The sequence below is a fragment of the Homalodisca vitripennis genome, chromosome 2 (genome assembly GCF_021130785.1).
Source record: "Homalodisca vitripennis isolate AUS2020 chromosome 2, UT_GWSS_2.1, whole genome shotgun sequence".
Classification (NCBI taxonomy): Eukaryota; Metazoa; Arthropoda; class Insecta; order Hemiptera; family Cicadellidae; genus Homalodisca; species Homalodisca vitripennis.
The window spans coordinates 37,340,521-37,366,906 of NC_060208.1; the positions used below are offsets into that span (position 1 = coordinate 37,340,521).

General features: G+C 32.4%; 1 protein-coding gene across 7 annotated transcripts in view; it reads right to left on the reverse strand.

Moving 5' to 3' along the window:
- LOC124353819 (glutamate receptor ionotropic, NMDA 2B) overlaps positions 1-26,386 on the reverse strand; it is a 347,819-nt gene that overhangs the window by 67,866 nt on the left and 253,567 nt on the right. For all 7 annotated transcript variants that reach the window (XM_046803835.1, XM_046803838.1, XM_046803833.1 and 4 more), the window contains exons 2-4: positions 16,017-16,195; positions 14,094-14,281; positions 5,539-5,765 (exon numbers count right to left, since the gene is read on the reverse strand). In XM_046803835.1, coding sequence (XP_046659791.1) covers positions 5,539-5,765; positions 14,094-14,281; positions 16,017-16,195 — 594 coding nt within the window. The remainder of the gene's footprint in view (positions 1-5,538; positions 5,766-14,093; positions 14,282-16,016; positions 16,196-26,386) is intronic.

Here is a 26,386-nt window from a genome sequence, read left to right on the forward strand (position 1 = left end):
GCCATCCAAGAATATAAGAGCGGTACAGTATTAGGTAAATCTAGACATATCTGGTATGATAAAGGCATTTCTAACATCATCCACTGTTTTATTAATATGGTATTTGTATCTTGGATTTTAAGATAAGCTGATAATCTAAACTTCGTATATTTTTTTTATTTAGCAATGCCATTTCTAGAAATTATATTAGATAGAAAAAATGCACAAGTATATAAACTTAATAGTTTAAACAGAAATACTAAAAGATACAATAAAACAAAGGTTAAAAAGAATATACCAATTTTAATACTTCCTACGCTGAGCATAATATTTGAGCGTTTAACTCACAATAGACTTAATGAATTTTTCCACGAAAACCTTTCACAAACACTTACTCAATTCGGTTTTCTTCAAAACAGTTCAACCACTTATGCAATCGATGTATTTCTAAGGCTGCACTCTCATCTCTTGATGCAGGCAGAAGAACTGCTGGCCCTTTTTGTGATCTTGCCCGTGCTTTTGATACTATTCAGCGTCTTTTGGAGAATATGGGGCTTCATGGTGTCAGAGGTATGCCTCTTGAGGGGTTTCATTCTTATCTTTCAGGTTTATAACAGTATTCAAATAAGAGTTCCGGTAAGCTAGGCAGGGTATTACAACTTAAGAGTGCGCTGAAGTGAAATATTGTCACTGAATTTTATTTGAGTTCATTCTATTATATTTTCTTTTTACTCTTTGAATAAATTCTTACTTATTAAAATCTCATACGATTGTCATAGTTTGTTTACAAATTTATTCATTGAGTTATGACGGACAGAAATGTTTATTTTCCAGCCCCACGAGGGATAGGCTTCGCAAAAGTTCAGCCAATAAAGTGGTCTTGTTAAATGTAATATAATAGTAGTGACATCATTATATTATATTATATTAGTGGGATCGTTATTTTCCTTTTAAAGTAAAATGAAATGGACTTTTGTCACAATCAGGGTAGTGAAAAATCAAACAGGGCATAGAAACCCCCTGAGAATTCCACCTGATGCGCGGAATTCAGTATTTTACAGGCGTTAAATGCAACAAGGCATGACAGGTGACCTGTTGATATAAAAGGTCCGTCTTATTAGACCTGGTGACGGGCATTTCAACAACTTTACTTAAGTTTTTCAAATGCAATTGTAATTGTGGTATTGCTATTTGGCTCTGAACAAAATCATTTTAAAAGAAGTGTGTAATTTTGTCTCGTGTGCTTAATGGTAATTTTTAATTTTTAGCATGTTTTCGTCTTTTATCTAAAATGCTAGAGTTTATGTATGTATATATATATATATATATATATATATATATATATTTATTTATTTGCTCGTGTAAACATAAATATACTGCACTAATAAAAGATAAAGACCGGCTAAGATAAAGAGGTACATAAAATGTTTTACTTGAAAACCTTCTATTTTTGACTGCCGTCTTGACAAAACAGTTTTAAATTATTGCTAATTGGTCCTTCAGTTTGTTTGAATTAAAGAGCTATAAACAGCTGTTCCAGCTGCGCTAAATCCCTCAGCTTCTTGGAGTTTTGATTATCCATTTATTATCGGAGCCATTTATCCGTCTGGATTTGCTTTCTACAGCAATTGTTTGACCCTAATGATTAGGTGGACCCAAGCATGGAATAATTAGGTATTAGACACAATTTAAAATAAAAATATTTACCACCAATAGGAACTAAATTTTCAAAGTTAATGTGAGTGGCTTCCATACTAACAGAAATAATACTAATTTTCTCACTTTTGTGCAGGCTTAGGCAATAATATATGATGCAATAAACCGCTACCTGTTTTTACTTGCGTATTATATGCATTATTAGTTTTTGAATCAAAAACGTTAATAGGGCAAATGTACTATTAATTTTTATCTATAAGAAAGGTAGTGAGAGACAGATTTTCCAGAAACACTGAATTCCGACATACATTTACAAGGGGTTTTTTAATACATAGAACAACAAGACATTAATGATCCGGAGCTTTGGTCTTAATAGGTCCAGAAATAAAAAAAAAAAAACTACAAAAAACGCCCGATTACTTCCATGCTCAGTTCCCTTTAACTTGCACCAACAAGAAGCTGTGAGGTTCTTAGTTCGACGTCAGCCGCTAAGTTCTACAATGAACAAGGGTAAAGTGCAGGGTCAGTGCTATTTTCCACATGCATTCATATAAAGACGGGTCATGCGATCTGTGCACGTGGGCCGGCCAGCCGCCAAATGGTCGAGAGGGGCGTCTTTTTTCCAAGTACATTGGGCTGTCCTTTAGTTCATCTTTCGGTATTTCTCGTGACCTGAGGTAAAAACTGAATTATTTACTGATTTATTCAGTAGTCTTGAGGTTATAAAAAGGTATTCCGATAGTTCAGCTCTTTTACAATCACAGAATGACAGCGCGTAGGTGAGGGTCAATGTTTCGTAGATGTGTAGTACATCCTTGGCCGCGCGCTCAGATCTCTTTTTTTTGTTCTCCCAGAACAAGAAGCTTAGAAATTGCACCTAGTCCTATAAGGGCCTTTGCGTTGCTTCCATAGTTACAATATATTCTGGATGAGCAAGGTAGTGGATAGGGGCCGCCTCCTGTCCTCGACAGGATTCATGAGGAAAAATTTAGGGTACTAATCTCAAGTCATATTCCCTGAACCCATGAAGAATGGAAAGCCAGCTGTGAATCAGCCTCTCCAGTCAAAGCAGGCAGGGGGTGGCACACCCTTATGTCTAGGCTAACAAGAAACTTTGACTCTAAGGGAACGAACCCCACCAACTCCCGCAGTAGACTAAACCTATCGAATCACCCTTGCGCTCCAGAATCTCCATATTTGCGGTTAGTTATGTGCCGCTCCTAGACATCCATTAGGTTGACCAGATTTAAGTGACACATAGGTTTTTGGTATAAGATACAATGTGGGTTCAACTGGAAGGTATAAACTAGCCAGAAGTGAATACTCTAGGGACTCTCTCAGATACCTTGACTATTCTGTAAGGAAGACATTGCTAATTGATTATGGAAAGAAGCAGGTAGTTGTCTGCAGGGCCGCACTCAACTTTGGCGAGCCTCGGAAAGTTTTAGACCGAACCCGACATGTACCGCCACAGCGTCCCCGTCACACCGCTTCACCCTCCCTCCGCACTAACTCATGGACATCCTATTATTTTGTTAATATAGTAAGATTTAGTAGTAAGTTACAGTTATTAGGTTGAGTATATCGTCCGTCAACGTGGTCCCTTCAAATAGTACCTTTAGTGGGGCCCGGTAATGTTGTCCGAAAGAGCCTGTCTAAGTATGGACAAGGTTGTCTGCTTCCCCAGTAAGGCCTGTTTTATTCCGTAATGCTTACAGAAAAGCTAAATACTGGCGAGTTTAATTGTTTTACTTAATAAGAACAAAGTTAAACTTCCACCCCTTTTTTCAGTTTTTTCTTAGAATTAGTTAAAAGACCTCATTTAAAAAAATAGTTAATATGAATCCAAAGTATCAGTATTGCTATTATATTATAATTTTGTATTCTTTTATGTTTTTAGTAATTAGAAAGATCTCAAAATGTCTTAAGTAATGGATTTAATTTTGGAAAAGTATGAAAAATTAACGTCTCCGAATACTTTACGAACAAAGATAATGACGTTTCATGACAGCTGGATCGTAGTGAAACCTATACTCCTGAAATTGGGAGAGTAGCTCTGTGAGTCTGTTCAAACCAGTATTCTAAAAAGGACCAAGCTCTCTTTATTAGAATTGGTTCCTATCATCGGTTCTAAAGATTTCACTAATTCTGAAGAAATGTGCTGGTGGCTGAAATCCACTCTCTGACCATCATCAGGTGGGAACTGATTCCACAAAAAAAAAAAAATAAATAAATAAAAAATAAAAAAAAATAAAAGCAAACAATGCCCATTGGCGGGAAGTCCTTCTAGAATAAAGGAGGAGTGCCTCTAACAGGATAAATGGAAATAAAAGAAGCGAGGATCAGAATCAGAGTGTGATGATAACTTTAAGCCGTGTAATCCACTCTTTAACCTATAATACAATTTATCCTTATTCCCAGTAGGAAGTGGATAGGTATTACCAGTGGAACACATCGGTTTATTCAAGGACATCATTGATTGTATGGTGTTACTGATGTTATAAGGCAATTTAAGAGCCTATTTTAAAATTGTTTGTATTTGTATTTATATATATTTTTTTCTGAAATAATCGCTTTTATATTAATTTATACTAAATTTCCTACACGAATAATATAAATTCTTACATTACCTGTTACCACGAAACAAATTCAAATGTTTGACTATTAAAAAATATTAATATGATTGGTAGTTAAAAATTATCAACCTTTCCCTATACCCTGCAATTATATTAACTTGCTGATTAGAGCATTTATACTTTTACAGTTTTTATAAACTTTATTTTACAAAATAAATAGAATTACTTAGAGAATTATTTTTCTTTGCGAAATACAAGCATCCATTAGACTATCGGAGATTTACAAATAACACAAGAAGAGAGAGCGAAGACGTTGTTAATATTCACAACAGCGCTGGAACGTCATGTTTATCTCAATTTAAACACTATTGGTAATCCAATTATTTTCCAATCTAACTTTGCTGTAGAACTCTCCGCCACGTTTTCCGATTTATAGAGAAATTTAGTATTCCACTGGTTGGGTTTATGGCCATTTTCATTTTTAAAACAGCTTTTAATGATCGATAATTATAACATTAAGTATTTAGACAATATTACGCTATTTGTGTAAGAAACCACGTTTAATCATGAAATATATAAGCTCTTTTAAAAATTAGAAATAATACATTTTCTTAGAAAAAATTATTCATCTAAACTGTGTATTCTTACCTACCATTCTTGGAAAATATATTTAAACCATCAAAATATTGTTAAAATAGTATTTAAAAATGACCAATGTTGTGTTATATTAGATCTCAGATGATATAAATTCTTTAATACTTCATGTTACCATTAATATAGTCTAATACGAGTATAAATAGCTGGGAGACTAGAGTTTAATATAAGTAGCTGAGACACTGAGTTTCATAATTCAACTGAGTGGTTGAAAACCCCAATACGATCTGACTACCAAGAAGCAGTAATTGAGAATTCATTCCCTTCTCCGAATGGCTGTCCGTCACCGTGACTTAAACTACCATGGTTCTAAAATATCATCAGGTTCTCTAAGCCTATCCAACCTGACTTCAAAATTCGCGTTAATTTACAAAATTATCTCCTTCTCTTTCTTGACGTATCTTGATTTACTGTAATTGGTGACATTGTGAAGCCACCTTATCTGTAATAATCCAACATTTTAAAATTCGTGAAAAGCTACGTGAAAAATGTAACGTACTTATACTCTACCCATTCGTCCCACTCAACATACATTTCCACCTGGCACATATTTTAACATCTAAGTGGGTTTGGTATTCTACAACCGGTGCTTACTGAAGCCCTGTCATAATTGAGATATGTCTGTTGAGATACTTATACTGTACAGTTGAACACACAAGATTCACATCTTTACCGAGCATGCCGACCGGGAACTGGTACGGTGTCTGCAGGTTCTCGATGACACTCTGGGTGACGACCCAGACGTAGTTCTCCCCGGTGATCTTGTAGTCCCGGGCTGCGGACAGAATGTGGGTAGCCTCTTCTCTGGTGGAGTAGAGCAGCATTACTCGGGACTCAGAGTTTACCAACTCCAACAGGTCCGAGGGCTTCGTAACCAGCACCGTGTTCAGAATGGTAAACCTGCACATCATGCAGTGAGTTAGGGATTATTTTATTAGTCGGTACAATAGCAATCTTTCTTAAGTTTAAGTTAATACATTATTATTCGTTTGGTATAGTAGTTTTGAACTTTTTTTAGAAACAGAAGATATGCATAACCAATCCGTGAGGAATTTCAGGCATTTAGTATTAGTATTTAGGGGAATGTCATAATAATTCCTAAATAGATTCAATGAAAAGCGGTTGATTATATGAAAATGACATTTTAAGAGCAAACACCATTCATAGAAGCAGTTGCATGATTATTATTTATAGAACGCCCATTTTCAGTATATCTATTTCCCTACAATTTAATCTCTTTAAGTAATAAAACATTAAAAGCTATTTGAATTTGTATTGGTTTGTTATTGTAGTAAATATTGTGTTGTTAATGCCATCTGAGCAAGTAGATATGATTCTTTGAAGCTATTCTACATGTGCTATTGTCAAGTAGAATCTTTGTTTAACATAAATTGTTACAATATGCCTCGACATGTTGCATTAAATATCTATAATTATTCTTTGTGAAGTAATATAATATATTTTAAACATATATTATTATGAACTAAAACACCTATCCCGAACAAAGGAAACATTGCACCTTTGCCACGTTAACGTACTATTTTATTATTTTTGGTACCAAAATGTTTTAATAATACTTTTATAATAGAACAAAGAAGAAACAAATTGTAATGGAAGGCGCTATTCACTAAGTTGTACGACATATTTGTGATTTTATCAGGTTAGTATGAATTTCTTTGTTTTGTATAGAATGAACATTGCAGGATTTGAATGGACTACGTAGGTCCATATAATGCTGATAGTTATCCATATTAAATAACTGTAATTGAATGCAATACGTTTGATGAAATATGTAGAAATTTCACACAGAACAAAAATATTAAATTATTCGTTTTTAGTAAGAAGTAGCAATTTGAATTTTCGTTATGATTCGGGGGTTGTATTGCTACTGCGAATGCTAAATGTTGCAGAGTTACCATCTGATGAATATGGATGATACTAGCCGGTTAGTGTTGACTTTGAGATCGTTGTCAAGATCAAGCATAACTGTTTATCTGCATGAATTCTGCTTTTAGTAACAGTGAATGCAGTATGCTTCACTCCATTCACAAGTTACTAACAAACTGTTGATGGTTTGCTTATGTTTTAAGTACTACAAAATTTATACGAATGTAAAAAGGTATGATTGTAAAACTAATGTATAAAAACGAAAATTGAATAAGCGTATATGTAAAAAGTTTATGCTTTGGGTCTCTGGTTAACATATACGACAATTCCTCCGGGCTACGCCCCACTGGTCTCTAAAGTTGCGAAAAATAACATTTTGGTACCTAAAGTGGATCACATGTTCCGTGTACACATTATTCTATGACAACACAACCATGTGCCTAATGAAGTTTACTATTGAAAATGTTTTACATTTATAGTTTCGAAAGCATAGAGTAAACTTGATTGTAACAAAACTCCTTATTTCTACCTTTTTTGCAACCAATGTTGATCACAGAGTAAGAAAATATCCATAGAAGAACAATAAAAATATTAAAATATATATATAATATATATTTTTATAAAATATAAAAAGTATTAAAATATACTTAAGCCATCCTAGTTGTCTTTTGAAAGAAGTAAGCTTGTACACGTACATTCTTGATCATTAAAAGGTAAAATCATCTACAAGACATGAAATACCATAGTCTTAGTTTTGCTTGTTGCTACGATCAAGAAAATTTGTCAAAACGTGTATATTTGTGGTCATTGTAGTTTATTCCAAATAGTATTTTTAGTCACATACATGATATTGCCTTGTTTTCCCGATCTATGAAAAGTATACAAATAGCCAGGTCTGAAAAGCTTAATTCTGTTAACAAATAACTAAGATGGGCTTTACAGCAATCTTTTAAAGTATAGTTAATTAGATATAGATAATAACTTTATATTTTATATTTGCATTACAGTACTGACCAACCACTGTATACTAACTATTTACTAAAATGCACAGTTAAAAGTATATATTTACTGAATCTTTAATTTCTTTTCTGTTTATTTTCTTATTTTGTGCTTTAAATTGGTAGCAAAAAAGGTTTAAATAAGAAGTGTTATTACTATCAAGCATACTCCATACTTTTAACTGTATAATAATAACAAACTGAAAACAGTGTTTAAATTAATTTCAATCCAGTTTCACTGTCTTAAAAAATGTTTACACGGAACAGGTGATTAAATGTTGAAACAGGTTATTTCAATCTATACTATAATATGTACAAACATTTTTTCTATTTACCTGATTTTTTCCGTCAAATGTTACGGTAATTTAGTTATTTTGATATTTAGACTGGACACGCATCCAAAAATGAGGAATAAATACAACCTGTACAGATATTGTTGAGTTATAAATGCTGTAGCAACCCCGATTTTGTTTTATGTGTACAGATAAAAAAACTCGATTTTCACAAGAGCGATATCTAAAATACTAACACACTGGGCTCCTCTGTTATGTTAGACTGAGAACCGGAGCAGATGTTCAGAATATAAAGCAAATATTTCTTTTACCTCTTCTAAAGCTTTTACTTGGGAGGTAGAGATCACAAGTTTTACATTACGGTGCTCGGTTTAAAATTGGATGTGAGTTGTAGCGACTACTATTTATGCTAGAAAGGTTAGAACAATTCCAAAACTGTATATGTTTGTTACGCAAACTTAGAATAGTAACAGAAGTGTTAACAATGTTCAAATTAAATTTAACAAAGAAAATGATGAAATGCTGATTTTGGAATATAAATAAGACATCTTTTTTAAATATTTTGATTCTTTTATGATGCATAGAAATGATTATAATAAAGGTAAAATAATTCAAATATATAGTGCAATATATTGAATTTCCATAAAATTTTTAAAATGTTATAAATGAGCTATTTAAGTTTAATTAAGTGCGTGAAAATGATCATAAAATTACGAAAATTTGCCATCACTATATTTTACAAGATGTATAAACACAACGTTTCGCGGATTGAAATCCATTCTCTTCGACAGATGAGAAGACAATTAGTACATAACATTAGTACGTGGCAATCGACTGCTATGAAATTAAAGGGATTAATCATACGCAAAAAACTGCTTGTAGTCCAGAAAGGAGAAAATGAATCCAAGCGTTGTCAGAATTGAAGTCAACGCTAAAGTGCTACGTAAAGTCAAGAGCACAATCACAGGGCACACCAGCACAGGCAAAAGTGGAATAATTAGGGTATGTGTAATCCCTTTTCTTTATTTTCTTTCTTTTTTTTAAGAAACCGTAAATTTTAGCTTGTATACATTAATTATCTACCCACCTAAGCAGGAGAATAGTGAAGGAAACAGCATTTTTCCGGACATTTGCCATCGTTCAGTGAAACAAGAAATCAGTTAACACTACCTTTCGAGATCTGCAATCTGATCTCTTCTTCAGGTTTATTTCCTTCACAATCCTTCCATCGTCAAAAATAACCTTCAAACAAAGAAGGAGAATAGATTTCAATCTTTGAAATATTGTGTTACACATTTTGAAACATATAACGATGGCAAATGTCCGTGATCCTATTATCCTTTTAAACTCCATCGATAATAAGAAGCAAATAATAGTTTAACAACAAATAATAGTTAACAAATAAGTTTCCATTTTTCTTACGCGAGCATTGTCTTTACAACAAAAGATTAAAAATAAGGGTTAAGCTGCTACTGTTATATGAAAACATAAATTTTTAATCTCTATGGTTTATTTCAAAACGTTGAATTAAAAAAAATATATATACGGAGGTATGTATAATTTAGATTTGATGTATTTAAATTAATACATAATAATTAATTACAGAATTTATTCGTGTTGCGTCGGCGTTCAGAACCGGATTCTCATTTGTTGTACAAATATGCCTATATTTTCCACGAAACACGTATTTCAGCTAACAGAGTTGTCTACGCTATTATGTCTAAAGGTTCAATTTAACTCAAATTCCAAGGTAATTTATCTTCTATTCGTCCATTGATAATGATAAATCTGTTATTATATGTATCTATGGGGCTGTCAACACAATAGATACCATGATGCAAGTCTCCAAAGGCTATAGACTCTGCGGTGTTGTCCTATATTGGATGGCGAGAAACCCATTAGCTATGGCCAACCCTCTGTCATCACACCATCAGTCTATCGTGTTCCATCAAACTTGGTAATGGATTATAGTATGATCAAATAATAATTGCAGTGCATACACTCTACGTATCCGAGATACATTTTCGTAAGATAAGGCCTTTAGAAAAATACGAGCACAGACTTTAGATTTTCACCATACTCCAGCAAATGAATCGACAGATGTCCAAATATGACTGAAATATTAATAGACGAACACCACTAATAGAATTTATATTACCAATAAATTAAAAATTGAGATTATAGTTGTTTGAAAAGTAAATATTACACCAAATCAATCGAACAAACAAGGATTGTCAAATAAACTCTGATACAAAAATTATCGATATTCAATTTTGAGGTTGATAAAAGCAGTCATGTAAAATTCATAGATTTGTCGACACAGTTATTGCAACTGCAAATTCAATGAAATAAACAGAATTATTAATATTGTGAACGTCATAGTCCGATTTAACTCGTACATCAATACATTTGGGATTGGTTTTAATATTAAATTTATCCATAAATAAATTCAAAAACCGGACCTTTATTTATTATCTGGATAACTAAAACTAAATAATTATCTGCTATTTAAATTTACTTTGAACAAAAGATGTTTCATAAGCAGCCTTATATATTGGATGTGGCTTGATGATAAAAGTTTGAAATTATTATTGAAATACCCAAACGTTTAAATATGAAAAAATTTCATTTTCTCTATAAATTGTAGGATATAAAATTTTAGCCCTTAAAGACATAGAATATTTTCACAAGTTTTCGTATAATTATTAATCTTTTGGAGACCAACCGACGATAAACTTGCCCTCACCACAACATCGTCGTGTTTAAATTGATATATAACTAATCGTTATTCTAACAATATTGGAAATAACTAAAAGAAATACTAATCTATAATAGTTACAGAGAATTTAATAATTATAACTTTACCATTATAAAAGTAATTTTACAAATATATCCAATAGATATAATATTTTTATTATATTGTTAAAAATAAGATATTTAATAATTCTTTATATCTGTATTTTAATAGAGTTGATTACAAATAAATAAATAAATATGAAATATTATATGTATATGGTTGATTGTATCATATATTTTGAACTGCTTTATATATTTTCACAAGTATATATTTAGACTCATAGACCTGTAATCGGCAAAATCAGGAAAATGATGCCTCATAATTGAATCCTCGAACAGGATTACGCCTCGGGTTTGTTTCAGGAACGTGGTTCCAAAACTAGAGAATGATAAGAATTTTGCTCCCAGCCCTAAAGGGCTCTTCAGGCGTTTTCTAGTTCGTAAACTAATCCGATCAGCTTATCTGTTAGACAGTATTCCTGAGTAAGTTCGGATAATTTAAAATACTAATAAAATCTAATTACTTATTATTACTATACTTTATACTCAACTATGCTTATCATTACTTAATATTACAAGATATTGTCTGAACTTTAGCAAAGGCTATTACTCGAGAGAGTAGGAAATTGAATTTCTGCCTGTCCTCCTGTCTGCACAGTACCTCGAAAATATATGACATACAAACTTGAAATTTTGCATGAAGCTTTTGTATGTCTACATGAGCAGCACTGAGTTCAAGAGTGGCTGGCTCATGGCACTCCATGGGATTTGGCTGAGCGTTAGTCAACATTTTTACATTGGTATAAGGGCTAACTATGACTGCAAGGAGGAATTGCAGAATAAATAGATTTAAAAACAAATTGCCTACAATCATATGTGATCTAAGCGTGTAAAACGAAAACCATTGTCACTAATAATAGCTCATTAAGATAAACGTAGTAATATTTCATGTTTCAGAGGTCTAGGAAGGAATTCAAAAACAATTTTGATTAGTTGTCTTCCTCTACGGATTAGAATAGGCTTTACTCTACGAGTAGAACTGATCAATATTTTTACCTTGGGTAACGTACCTTGATTAAGTTTAAGATTTTTATAGCAGAATCATATGTTTACGTAATACATTGATATTATATGGTTATATTGAAAATTAGGCAACAGAATAACAAATCAAGGCAGACCGTTGTGTTACTAGGATAACGGTTTCTCTTTCTACGAATTAACTATGCATCTGGTGTTCCTACCCAAAATTCATATCTGATTCGGTATAATAAGCAGCAGAAGCAGAGTTACAGACTCATACTGTAGCATGATTATTGTTAAGGTCAGGCAGTTGTACTTACCTCCGTGATAAAAAATTTAATTTCTTCATTCGCTATGAAAATATATAAAGTGAACAGTAGCCTTTATAATGAACCTTTTGTTCTCAAAATGATGGATTTTTTCTTGACGGAATGCATTGTAAAAGTAAAAAGTGATATAAATATTTGTAATATTTTAAATTGTAAAGATTAAATTTATTAGGAAATAATGTGTATACATGTATTTATTGTAATAAAACATATTATACAATTATTGTATCCACCAAAACATGTTATACCAACGATTGTAAAATAATGAAGAGAACTTGGTAAATATAATTACACAGCGGACCAAATTGTATTTATAAAGGCTATTTCTCACTTTCCATTAAGTAATTAAAGTTTATTTCATTGGCAAACGCACTAAAGTTTAACCATTAATTAGCGTTAAATGGAATCATTCTTTCGTTCAAATGAAACCACGAATAAATAAAACGGCACGCTCTCTTTAACTATAAATTAAAATTCGTTTATTAACGTTAATACTTATACATTTATAGTGATCAACATTTTATGTACCCGTGCCCATTTTTTAAATATATAACCAGAGCTTGCTATTTCATTCCAGTAGTTTTGAGCTGCAGTAATACCACAGAATGAGTACAAACCATGCAACCATGAATATTTATAGTGATGACGTGTTACGTGATTACATTTACGCAATATTGCGAGCTGAATGTAGGAGTGACATGATGACAGGTATGTACTGTCTTGAATACGTTATTGATGATATCAATACATGTAACGATCACGTGGCAAATACGATATTATGGAAACGTGACCCGACATAGTGATGTTTGTTTGATTAGTGACAAAACGTGTTTGTGCAGCGATGAATTTACTGCTCACGACGTGCTGGTGGCTGCAACCCATTATCACAACAGGTGGCGTGGCCTTGGGCCTCGAGAGCCATTTAATGTACCCTGTGAGCTGGGAAATGAGGTAGGCTTCTCGATGGGTATACCGCTCTAGGTTGTTGCTAGAGCTCTGTTCAGTACCATTCAGTTTTTGTCTTGTATGAATATGCTTGTAAAACCCTGGGGTATGCTTTAGGTACCCTACCCCAGATCAGCTGAGTCGGATCCTATTGTCAGAAGAAGGTGAGTCTTGGCTCACGTGGCCTGTATCCTACGGTACGGGTCAAGGGGCTGGTCACATCGGAGGTACCTCTAGCCCTCTGGAGGTATGCCTGTAGAACCGGTTATTTCCGGATCCCTCTCCGAGGGTCGCCGCGGTCTAGGTAACGTATCCGTAGGTTAGAGGCCACAGAAGGGGCTTTGGCTCACAACATAGGCTTGGTCATCCCGGATAACAGGTGAAATGGTGAAGAGAACGTTTTGGCTTGACAAAATGTCCCAATAATTTAAAGTAAAAAGGGTTCTATAGGGATGGGGACACAGCTAGGATCAGAGGAAGCCGATACGCCCTTCCATTAAAATTAGTGCTCGCTGCAGAAGATGGCAATCCTGAAGACAAGGAACTGTGATAAGCGAAGAAGATCTTATATGCATCCTGCTACATAGAGAGTACGATACTATTAGTACGGCCAGGAATTGACGATAAACCTAATAATGTAATGAAGAAAACACAGATCATTTTAAAGGCATTTAATACTACTTCTGAAATTTTACTTAAGTTAAAAATAATATTGCTTACTGGAAATATTAAAAAAAACTATTAAATAAAATAACTTTGGGAACATAACTTTTAAAATCAAATAATAATTTAGGGGAAAATATTTTAGGATGTATTTTAGGCTTTATAAACAAGGTTTTCTGTCATAAATAAGTATTTTTTGGAGGATCGCCTATGAGTGATATTTGTTCTAGGTGCAATAAAATTACAGTAACTATGTATTTCATAACTGAAAAATAAATAATATAATTGTATACTAACTTGAATCTGTCCTGCATATCCGATATCCTTTCCCGGATAGCCTGTATAAAGTCGTCGTGGCCTGCGATCTGGGAGGTGACGATGGAGAAGCGGTGCCATTTGTATCGTTCCAGAATACTCAGCATGGCAGCGGTTTGATGTTCCAGGGAGGGCGCCAACTGGAGCTGTAAGCTGGACTGGGAGGCTCTCTGGAACCACCACATTATGTCTATATTTGATACATCCCTGCAGAATAAGGGAGGGGGGGAGAATATTTTACCCCTCAGCGACTCTGCGATAGACAAACATGTCTTTTGTATTATAGAACTTTCGATGTTATATATTTGTAGATGAGTCAAATAAAATTCAGAGTCCTACAAACGTTTTAAATCTTATCGATTTAATTTGAAATTCGTAACACAATATTAGTGTCTGATTTTACTGTACAATTTCAATATACTGTATATTTGTGGCCTTGGGCCTCGAGAGCCATTTAATGTACCCTGTGAGCTGGGAAATGAGGTAGGCTTCTCGATGGGTATACTGCTCTAGGTTTTATGAATTAGATATATAATTATAGTTTATATTTTTAGTTCAATAATTTTACAGGGGTTCCCTTATAATAGTCTTTTATATATTATTATCTATATAACGTACGTACGGAGTGAGTATTTTGTATTAAAAATAACTTTATTATATAAAGTTTAGTTATAAAAAAAAAAGAAACGATCAAACAGATACAAGTATGGAATGGAGTTTGATTATATTCATTGTAATAACATCATTATATTGATCGATATCGTCAAACTACAGAATATTAAATCACAGACAGCTGTTTAAAAAAGTATTATTAGATAAATTACCGTATAAAATATTAGTACATTTAATTTAAGGAAAACAATGTTCAATTATTAAATGTGGACCATTTGCGTTAATTTAATACCGACGTATTTTCAGCGATTCGACCAATTTATTATGATTGGAACAGAGTGTACCTTTGACATGTAGTGCTTTTTATTCTCTTCGGTAACTGATAAGTAGTGCACAACTGGCTCATCTTATCTCAACGCGTTAAGCAGCGCAGTGGTTACTTTGGCGACCTTCAAGCGGTATTCGCAAACTACAGCTGTAGGGAAAGGAACAATAAACATTCTGAGGATTACTAATGCATGATGTACGTTTTTTCAGATAGGAAGAATTACAAAATAGAGAGAGAATAGTTATATTTAGTAGTTAAGATTTACAAAAAGTCAGTAATTATTTTGTCACAATCAGTGATGTAAATACAGTAGTTTCTTATTATAAAATAATAACTAATACTTTATATTATATATACTTTTTACGTTTAACAAAACTTTTTAACAAATTAAGGTACGTTAGTATTATCCGGAAGCCACTCTGCCGCTATCTACTAATTGTTAGTAGGCTTATAAGTAGGTAAATATGTTAGTACGTTCTATTGAAGTTACTACTTATGAGCGCTCACGTTATCTGAGCTTGAATTTGGGTACTATCTTGAGGGATGGTTTTCTCTTTTCGCGAAAAGTGCGAAGGCCTACGAAGGTGCCGCCGAAGCCAGCTCTGTTGGCGAGGGGCATTTCCGATCATCCCGTCCGATCGAAAAAGATTGATAATCTGAGACGTAGGACGTTAAGATTTAATTTTACCATATTTATGATAGTCTAAACCTACTTATATTGCCTAATAAGATGTATTAGAGAGGGAAGTAGTGGCTTCCGGATAATACCGAAGAACAAAAATCATTTTGCAAATATAGACATACAATCTATCGAAATAAGATACTTCCGGAAATATCAGTATATTTATAGTATTACTTTAAAAACAGTCCCTAAATAAAATACATGCAATGGTAGACATAAGAAACTGTTAAGTATGTATGAATGCTGAAGGAGAGGCTTTGGACTGTAGAGAGTTAACACTTACTCTCTCAAGGCCGGAGTTGTCAGCATTCCAGGCGATGACGGGGATGCCCAGGTAACCAGCCAACTGTAGGAAGTATTGTGCTGAGGCCGTGCTGCGACCGTACTTCTCATAGTTCATCAGATACAAGATGGCGGACACGTTGACGTTCAGGAACTCCTTGCAGAGTGAGTTCAGGATAGCTGCAACACGACCAGTGATCAATGTAAAGGGCGTTAATTAATAATTAACAATATTCATAGTCAGTAGTGTTTGGTTCCTATTGGATTGATTGTTCTAATAGACCGTCAGTGATCCAATTAACAACGATATCGGTAGGAGTGGGTGGGGGGAGGCTGTTGTATTGTTTCTGCATCCCATTCCTGTGCGGCCATCATTATCTCGGAGCTTTGTGGAGAATTTCTACCCTTTTACATTTTTAACCGATCTAAACATTTTTAAACGTAAAAATAATTCGAAATTGCATTATTACATAGGAAGAATAATTGGTGATAGATAAGCATTGAACATCAGTTTTATAAGTAGGCTAAAACATAAAAATTAAATATTTAAATAGATCTCTTGTTAGTAATTCTATTAATGAAACAGTATGTTGTGATTCAAATATTTATAACCACTTCAATATACAAAGTTACAATATATCTAGGTTTTCAATACAACGAAGATTCGAATTCGATAAGAATGTGCAGCCACAAGTCTATTTTAAATTCTTTGTATATCACCTTGATAATTTGCAAAACTTAGCTTACTAGTTTTTATATGTATACAGTGAAATATTCCAAAATACTATCTAATTCTAAATAATATCTTATGTAGCTTTATGTGTTTTTTGTACCTTCTTTTGAAGGTTATCAAGGTAAGCCTGCTACTTTTCTTATCTACTCGCACTTTGGGTTCCAAAAAGTCCTTGGCGTCTAGGATGGGTATTATTGTACTTAATTTCCTAGAAAAAAAAATCTTCCGAAATAACTCTTTTATCAGCAATATTCATTTGGAGAATCAGTAAAACCCTTCTAACGCCAGGTCAGGACCATTCACGTACTGTCTAATTTCGAGGACTCTACCAAAAGAATCATCAGGCATCATTAAATAGACCGAACTAATACAACATTTTATAAATTCCGACCTGTATAAAATAAATTACAGGCTGTTTATAGATATAAATATATTTACATCATTTGCTCTTTTAATTAATATGTTACATAAAAAAATATACTTTAGGACATATGTATGCAATAAAAAGTCCACCACCTGTCGCATTTACAAATTTATTTATTCTATTTGCTCGATGACAATATAAAGCTGTTCGCTGAGCTAAATGCCATGGAGTGACTAATATGCACTATTATCTAACTCAGTATTACCTATAAATAAATGAAGCTTCAAGCAAAGTTTCTAGCCTATGGTTGGTTTATTGTACACGCACACACACGCACGCACACACACACACACACACACACACACACACACACAGTTTTTTATATTTTTAGTTTTTTTTTATATATATATATATAGACTCACACACACATACTCGTATATTGAAATTTACAGTCGGTACGGCAAAGAGGAACTATATTCTGGGACTTTTTTTATTTTAAACCTTCATTTCGAATGGAATGAAAAAATTGAATGAAATGAAACATGTCTTTATTGAATACAAAGAAAAACATTCAATCGGCGAGGTTAGGACTATTAAGTCTTCTCTTACACCTAACCATAACTTTAAATGTTAAGGTCTCTAAATGTACATAAATTATATTAAATATTTTACAAGATCAATAGAATAATAACGCAAATATTTAAGGAAAATATACATTATTTTAATAGTTTTAAGTGTATTTAATGGTGTAATTGTGTCGAAATTAGATGTTCAAGAAAACTTACACGTTTAATTTTGTTTTAATATTTTAATTTTCTGATGTTTGTAAAATGTACTCGTATTAAAACACCTTTAAGTTATCAAGTAAGTTGAATTTGACTAATTGCAAGTCTAAATGACAGAGTTAATCAATGACGAAACTAGTAGTCGATGAGGAGGGGGGGGGTGTTTGAATTCTCAACTTTGAATAGAACTTGATCAACCGATGTTGTGTGCGTCGCAGCATGTAATGTGGGGTTGACTGTATTAGGCATTGAGTATTAAATTAATAGATGACGTAATGTTATCAACCAATGATAAAAACTATTTTCAGATTTATTAATAAATAAATATATAAATCTGTTGTATTGGTTACTGATAACGGATTGTACAAGATAATATTTGTTTATATATATATGAGGTCGGTCGAAAGAGTAAATATACATTTGCATATCTAAGCAGTATGCAAAGAGCAGCTTGAGCAGAATATATTGAATATCGATACAGAAGCTATACACATATGTGGACGCCACAAAAGACGATCCAGTATTTATTAAACTAGGTTTTGTTTAAGTTGTACTACATATATACCGAAATTTTCAGACTAGCCATGAGTTCTATTTACGGAACAAAATTATATAAATAAAATCAGAGACTGATTAAAAACATAATGATCTGTACTTTTATATTTGAATTGATAGAGTTTTGTTTTAACTTACCTAGTGATGTCAACAGAAACGTACCTGAGCTAATCATATATCTTAATATTTATGTCTGAAGTTTAATGGGTGAATCATGTAATTTCCCACCCAACACCATTTCACACTGCATCAGGTCTGAAAACCTGATCAGATTTCAGGCTTTTTAGTAACTAACAGATATCCCAATGTCCACACACCATCTTCCATTGCTACGATATAGCTGAACGAAAACTATTTCATTTCAGATAAGGAGCTGAGATGATCTAATTAGATTTAATCCGGAAAAGAACTCTTGCACATCTTTCCTTAGTGAAAGGATATTCAAGAAGAGCCACCTACTTTTGAAATCCTATAAGGAGGAAGTAACGGGAACTATATCTTTTATATAATAAGGGACATGTCACCTTTTTAAGAAGGGATGGCCAAGCTCTTCCAGTCATAACAGAAAAGGAACAGTACTCCCTCATGTATAGTCTAGTCTTGAACATTAGGGGAGCTCCTCCTACTCCCGCAGTCATCCTCCGCAGTAAAAAAGGCCTACCGATAAACCGAGATTTCTCAAATTTTTAGATTTAAATTAAATGGTAGGTAGATGATATAATCAGTTGAGAACCATCCATGCCACTCAATACCCGACATCTCTTCACTAATAGCCATAACGCTGCTACATGCGTAATTATGAGAGCCATAATCGTGATTCCAACTCTAAAGGTTATGTTCTTAAGCATCTCTAATGTCAGTGATGGGAGCAACAGCCAACCTTACTGTGGAGTTGTGGAGATCTGAAGTACTTAAAACGTTACTTTAATCTATGTACTATTATGTTTAGAAATTAGTAACACGAGATATGTACGATTTCAGTCATTTGCTATCGTTATATATTAAAAATAAGTATAACCGACGTTTCGAGGATTGAAATCAACCCTCTTCTTCAGGTGAGTGAGTAGATCCCTAAGTCATTAAAAAGATGTGGCAAGGGTGTCACTCAAACATGAAGTAGTTAATTGACACCTAAACAATGGAATGAAGTCCAGTCTGTAGTGAATATCCCAAATCGTGTCACCGCACAGGAGAAAAGTGCACAAACACGTCACACACGAACTAAGGTAAAGCAATTCATTTTTGTAAAATATAACGAAGGCAAATGTCCTTAAATCTATTATCCTTTCGATCTTTCGATCGCCAATAACAAAGTTTAAACAAAGGTCGATATCTCTAACAACCTATTTACGAACATTAGTTCAGGAATCGAATGTAGAATATCATATACAGGTTTGATTTGTTAAAAAGACATTGAAGTAGTTGAATGAAAAACATTATATATATTCTGGATTTAGTAATTTGAGGACGATGTTCACATGAATAAATCTCTTTTTAGAAGTGCAAACATAATAATACCATAGCGGTAATATTATGTACGGTCAACAGAGATCAAATTGAAGTGAAATATAATCTGAGGATTAAATTAATCTACCGATTTCTATGAAGTGGCAGATTGCAGTGCGGTTGGTCGGTGAAGCCTGAGCTACTTTATCTGGGGAGGGAAGGAAGGGTGGTTCGACGGGTAGGGTGGATGGAGGGAATTGCAATACATGGATATTTGGTGCATCAGTGTCACATATATTGTTCAGTGCAGTTTCTCTCTAAATATATAGTTATTGATATAGTTACAAAACATTCTAATTAGAATTACATGACAGTTTTTTTGCTAAGCTAATGTTTTTAAAAGAGAGATTTTCTAAGTATATATTTTTTAGAACAAATTATGTTTCTTTATCAAACCACGGGATATTTTTAAACATCGATTTTTATTGTACCTCTTAGATAATGTAAAAAGAAACTGTATTATTTCTTCATATTTTAATAATGTTAGTGTCCACAAAGAATATTCTGGTGATATATTATTTGATGATTTATTAATATGCAGTTGTTAATTCGCAATTTTAGTTAATTTAAAACACAAGAAAATGTTATATTGTTATTTGCAGTCCAAAAGCCGAGAGTCAATTTGCTTTGAATAAGAAAACCTTGATTTTTCTTTAAATCAATAGAGCAGTTTCGTCTGAAAAAATCGCTAGTAAGCTATAACAATGTTAGTGCTGTTTGAAATCAGATGGTATCTAAAACGTCAAATTAATATGATGTGACCATTTTTTTCGTAGATAATATGTTTTTAGCACTTAAAGTTTAGCCATATGTAGGGACTTTCAGTCTGTTTGAAAAACTGTGGGACAACAGTTTCGCAGTTATGTAACTATTATTTATGCGTATGACGATCTGTTTTCAAAAGAGTGAAATTAATATGATGTGATAAATATGTTCTCTGATCATATTTTTAGCACTTAAAATTTGGCTGTAACTAGGGACTTTTATCTGTTTATCTAACTGTAAGACAACAATATAGCAGTTATGTAACTATTATTTATGCTTTATATGCTTTATGCTATATGCTTTTGTGTCTATGAATATGCTTACGTCTATTTATTCATATGCTTTACCCTTTTGATACCGTATCACTTGGCCTCCAACAACCTAACCTAGCTTACTGTTGGTTTCTTTTACCAACAAATTAATCTAGCGATAAAAGGGGAAAAATATTTGTATTTACACATGGTAAATTGGCTTTCAGCTCCTACATAATTTTTTTATTTACTAAGAGGGGATTTTGTCCAAAATATTATAAAATTTAACCCCGATATTACCTTAACTCTTATTACTCGTGATGGTAATGATTCATCACTTCCTGAAACACAATACTTCAATTGGCAAAAATGTTACCTGGTTTATTTTCCTAATGTTTACTACATATTATTCGTTATTGAAACCGTATTGAATTGACGTCTCGAATTACTATTAGATGGTAATAATAAAATATCTTGCCCTAAAGCTGAATTAATGAATGAGGTGAAATTCAAAGCAATAGAATAATGATATTGCGTTATATTATAAACTGACATTTTATTATGGACTGTATTAAAATGTATTTCTATTAATTTGTGTTACGTTATCCTAAGAAACGATTTTGGTTGTACTGTACGTGTTATTTTGTGTTTCTATAACATTCTTAGAAGAGTTTACGTTTTCTTTATACCAAGGTTGATCGTAAAATAATAACTTTATGACCAAGCGCATTATAAAGTAACTGGATTTTTTTCATCAATTTTCATAACACAGCGAGATATTAAATTTAAATTTACAACCGTAACACGTAAACTTATTATATTCCGTAATGTTATTTTATCTGGTTGTAATTAAAATATACCTCTTGCACTGGTTTCTCAATTTAATAATTTTATCAATTTTAATTTTATATTTCGGTATATAGAAATAGAAGACCGAAAATTTAGTTTTATATGCGAAACCAACATTTCATTAGTAATTAATATTACGTTTCGTCCATTAAAATATAAATCACTGCCAACATTGTGGCCACTTATTGCTACTCACAAATCTACAATATTGTACACATTTAATTTATAGCCTTAATCCTACAAATGCCATTATTTAACAATAATATTTTCTACATTAAATCTTCCAATCAAGGGAGGAATTACTGTAAACTGATCTCTTTACCAGGATGGATGAGGTTTTTATTGTTTAGCGTATTTTAATGAGGATGTTTTGCCTGAAAATGTCAGTTCAATGGGAAAACTGTACAATATCTACACATTTCCTTTCAAATGATCATCACGTTTATGAAATAACTTTGTTACAAAAGTCACATGGGATGACTAGAATATTTTCACTGAAGATATCGTATCCGATATTGTATCAATATTTATGTTTATATCTCAAATCCAAATAAAACATTGGTTCTGAAAAACCACTGCAGTACCCTGTTTGTCATCACACGCTGGGATTATACCCGTGAGTAATCGAACGATTTATCAGCTTAGAGGAGTAAACAATCCTTTCCAATATCCTCTCTATCACACGTGTTCCAATATCGGTCGTACATATTACGGGTTCGTTTTTGCACCGTATTTAATCACTTATGATATGTGCACATGCTTGAAAATGAAGTACACTCCCAAACCGCTGTTTGTTTCCTACCGAAATATAGATATTTAATTCGTTTTTCAGTTGCTTAAAAATATAAATAAATGAGCAACATTTATACTGCGTCTGAAATAACAAAATTTAGTTTCAGCTTTTTTATGATTTGAGGAGATTGAAACATTAAGGATATCACAGAAAATAAACAGCTTTTAAAATTAAAAAAAGGTTTAAGACACTTTTGAATAGTGTGCTCATGTCGAATTTGGAATAAGCAACGATATTACAAATTAAATTTTAGAATAAACCAACGTAGTTTTTTTACTATGAATAAAATATTTAAGAATAATAATAATTGTTATCATAGAATGTAATATCCATTGTTATTTTACTTATGGTGCTTGGCTTATTACGTAAGGGATATATTAATGTAGACGAGAAAATGCAGATCATGTCTAAGTAACATGTACCGGTTACTGATCTCAGTGTAGATCTATTCGGTGAGTCACATCTCCTAACCGTATTTCACTCACGTTCCAGATATATTCGTGTGCATTTGTTGGGAATTTTACTTCTCTATAATAAACTTTTTAGTGGTAAATATTCCTATAAATTTGATATGGTGATCCTGTTTTAATGTAAAACAATGAAGTATATAACACAATTTTATAACTCGTACTAATTGTAGAGCCCGAGTTAACATGCGGAAAAAAACCTCAACATTATAAAATAAAAATCAGTAACGGAATTTATTTAAAATGAAATTAAACATTCGTGGTAATATTGTTTTTATAAATAAATTTCAAATGCCAAATACATATTATGTAAAGTTTGTGAAATGTAATAGAAACCAAGAGAAATAGTTTTGTTTCGCTTTACTGCAATTACCCTTGGAAAACAGGCTTCTAGAGGCAATGCAAATATTATGTTATCGTTCACATCGGGGATCACAATAGTCAATCGGGGATCAATAGGGGAGCGGGGTGAACTAATTGTATGTCGAGTAACTTATATGTTTAATGAGTCAAAACTTGCTTGGTGAGGTATTGCGCCTCGAGAGCCAGTCTGATTTGGAACTTGCGAAGAAATGATACGTGACTTGCACTGCTACATCGCCGACTGTGACTTGACCGCTCCTGAAGCTTACCGAGTACTGTCAAGAATTTTAAAAATATATAAATATATAATACAGTCAGTAATGTACGAATAAATAAATATATATTATAGCAAACAAATATTTGAAAGTTTAATTTGAATACATTTATTAAAAGTCGTTTGAATTTCGAATTATTTATTTCATTAAAAATACTTATAAGTGTTAAAAGGTTAGATTATTTTCTTTTTACAATCAAGTGAAGTTTTATTTAGTTCTATTAGCAAGTAATAAGATCAAAGAATATAATTTTATACTAGAGCACCGGGTATACATTAAATTAAACTTTAATATTAAAAAGTTTTAATCTAAACATTTACTTAGAATGGGAAAATAACAAAATAGGAAAACCCGAGGTGAGAAACAGTCATAATAAAATATAGGGCAACTTCAATTACAGATAACGTCCTTATACATGTGTTTGTTTTTAAATTCTCTCTTCTTTTAAGTAAAAGAGCTTATTTGGCTCAACATCTAGAGACATTAATTTAAAGATCTCTAAACTGGAACACGTTTATAATGGCATTATAATTTATGTAGTTGTTAGTATGTCATCTTTATTACATCATATTGAGGAGACTAATATATAATTTGCTAGTTTTCCATACCGATGGAAATTTAATTTCATTTTACATGTTTCCTAGAATAAATATTCATGTAGTTTGTTGCTTTATTTTAATACGTTTTTAGTACTTTAATATATATAATTTATATAACAAGTTTCAGCAGTATTTTCACTTATTTTTAACTAAATTTGATCATGAAAACCGTTAAGAAACATTCTAATGAATTTGAACTGGAAAATGTAAGAATTCTGCAATTATTTGTATCCAGACTGGATTTGACGAGCACAAGTTTATTCCATTCTACTCGTATGAAGCTATATTAGTTCGGGATCGGTTGTTATTTCCAAGATTAAACACCAAGGCAAGAACAAAATGTATTACAAAAATAACACTAAAATATCTGTTTAACAATTGCAACGTACATTTGGCATTTATATTGTTCTAGAGATGATTCCTTTATCGAAAAGACCTCCTAAGGTATCAAATTAAAGAATCAGATGTTTTTTAGAATTGAATAAATCTGTTGTGTCTCCAAAACTGTTAAGGTGAATGCTTTTGCCGGTCAGGTGAACCTGCATTTGTTATAAAACCTTATGAAAATGTAAATCATGTATTTAATTCTTTATTACCTTAGTACTCCATCAAATATACAAATAAGAGAGAGATGAATTTATTTATTTGTTTCATTTGAGAAGGAATGTTAGAGGTAATAACAGCGACGTTTGTTGGCTCTAAATTAAAATTAATCAGCTTATCAACAAAACTGGAACAGAAGTATGATGTATAATGCAAGATAACATAACAATTGTGGAAACCAGTTTCGAAAAATATAGTTTACTCAAAGAATGGATAAATCTAATAAGGATTTTAAAATTATTGTTGACACTGTATCGATCCAGATAGCTTCTTCCTTCAATCACAATAAGTACAGTCCGCTGGGAATCGATGTGTCATTGTCCTCTTTATTTCTACCGATTCAGACGCAGACTAGCCAAGAGTGTTTACACTTTTAGAACCTACTGAGCTATAATCATAACTAGTTCTGATGGAACATTTTGCATAAATGAACATTTCAAGTACATAACTATAATACGTGTTTTAAAAATTAATAACAGTCTTGCGATTGTGTCGTTGAGAAATAAAGAAAAATTATTAGTCATAATTACGTAAGTTAAATATATAACACTTTTCTGTGTAATGTTTTTATTGTCTATACTAATTTGAATGTCAGATCCCTTCAGATTTTAAAATAATCAATAAAAAGCCTTCCATTGTCTTTAAAGTTACATTTTTATAATTTTCAAGTTTTTGACGTGACAACGTCTTAAATTAGGTTGCGGCTCGGAGTCACTCATGAAAAAGTGTAACGCCCGGTAACGTTACGATGCCCGTCCAGTGGGTCCGCCGCACGGTATCCGCACGGGATAAAGCAGATAACTGTGGGTCCGCCGCACGGGATAAAGCAGATAACTATGTTTATTCGTGAAAATGTGAAGTGCTTAGATTCGTCATTTACAACAACTACAACAATAAAGGTAAATAATTGTACACTGATATTTCATTATCGTAAACTATGATTGATTGATTAATTGTTAGATTGACACAAAAGTTGAGAAACTGAGTTTATAGGTTATGTCATACTATTGACAAATGTTGATAGTGTTAAGTAAATTATTAGTTTAAATCACTCTGCAATCAATCGTAATTCAGTCGATTGAGAAGAAACAGCGCGTATTGCTAGTCAAACATTTAAAGTAACAAATTATAACCTCTAACCTGTCATAACAGTGCGACCAAACAAACGAACTAAACCGACTAATCACCACGCGCGGAGTTAGAATTTAACTGTGTTTAGCAAGAATTTCAAATTCCAATTTTAGTAAATGTTTTATTCAACTTTACCATTTACAATAACAAATTTTAATTAATTTCAAATTATGTACAATGTTTTAGTAAACAAAATATATTTCTATAGTTAAAACTTTGTGCAATTCTTATTTTCATTCAATTCCTTGTTCCTATTGTGCAATTTAATAATATTCATATCAATAAATATTCTACCGAGAAAAAGACGTTGTCACGTAAAATCTTCGCCCGTA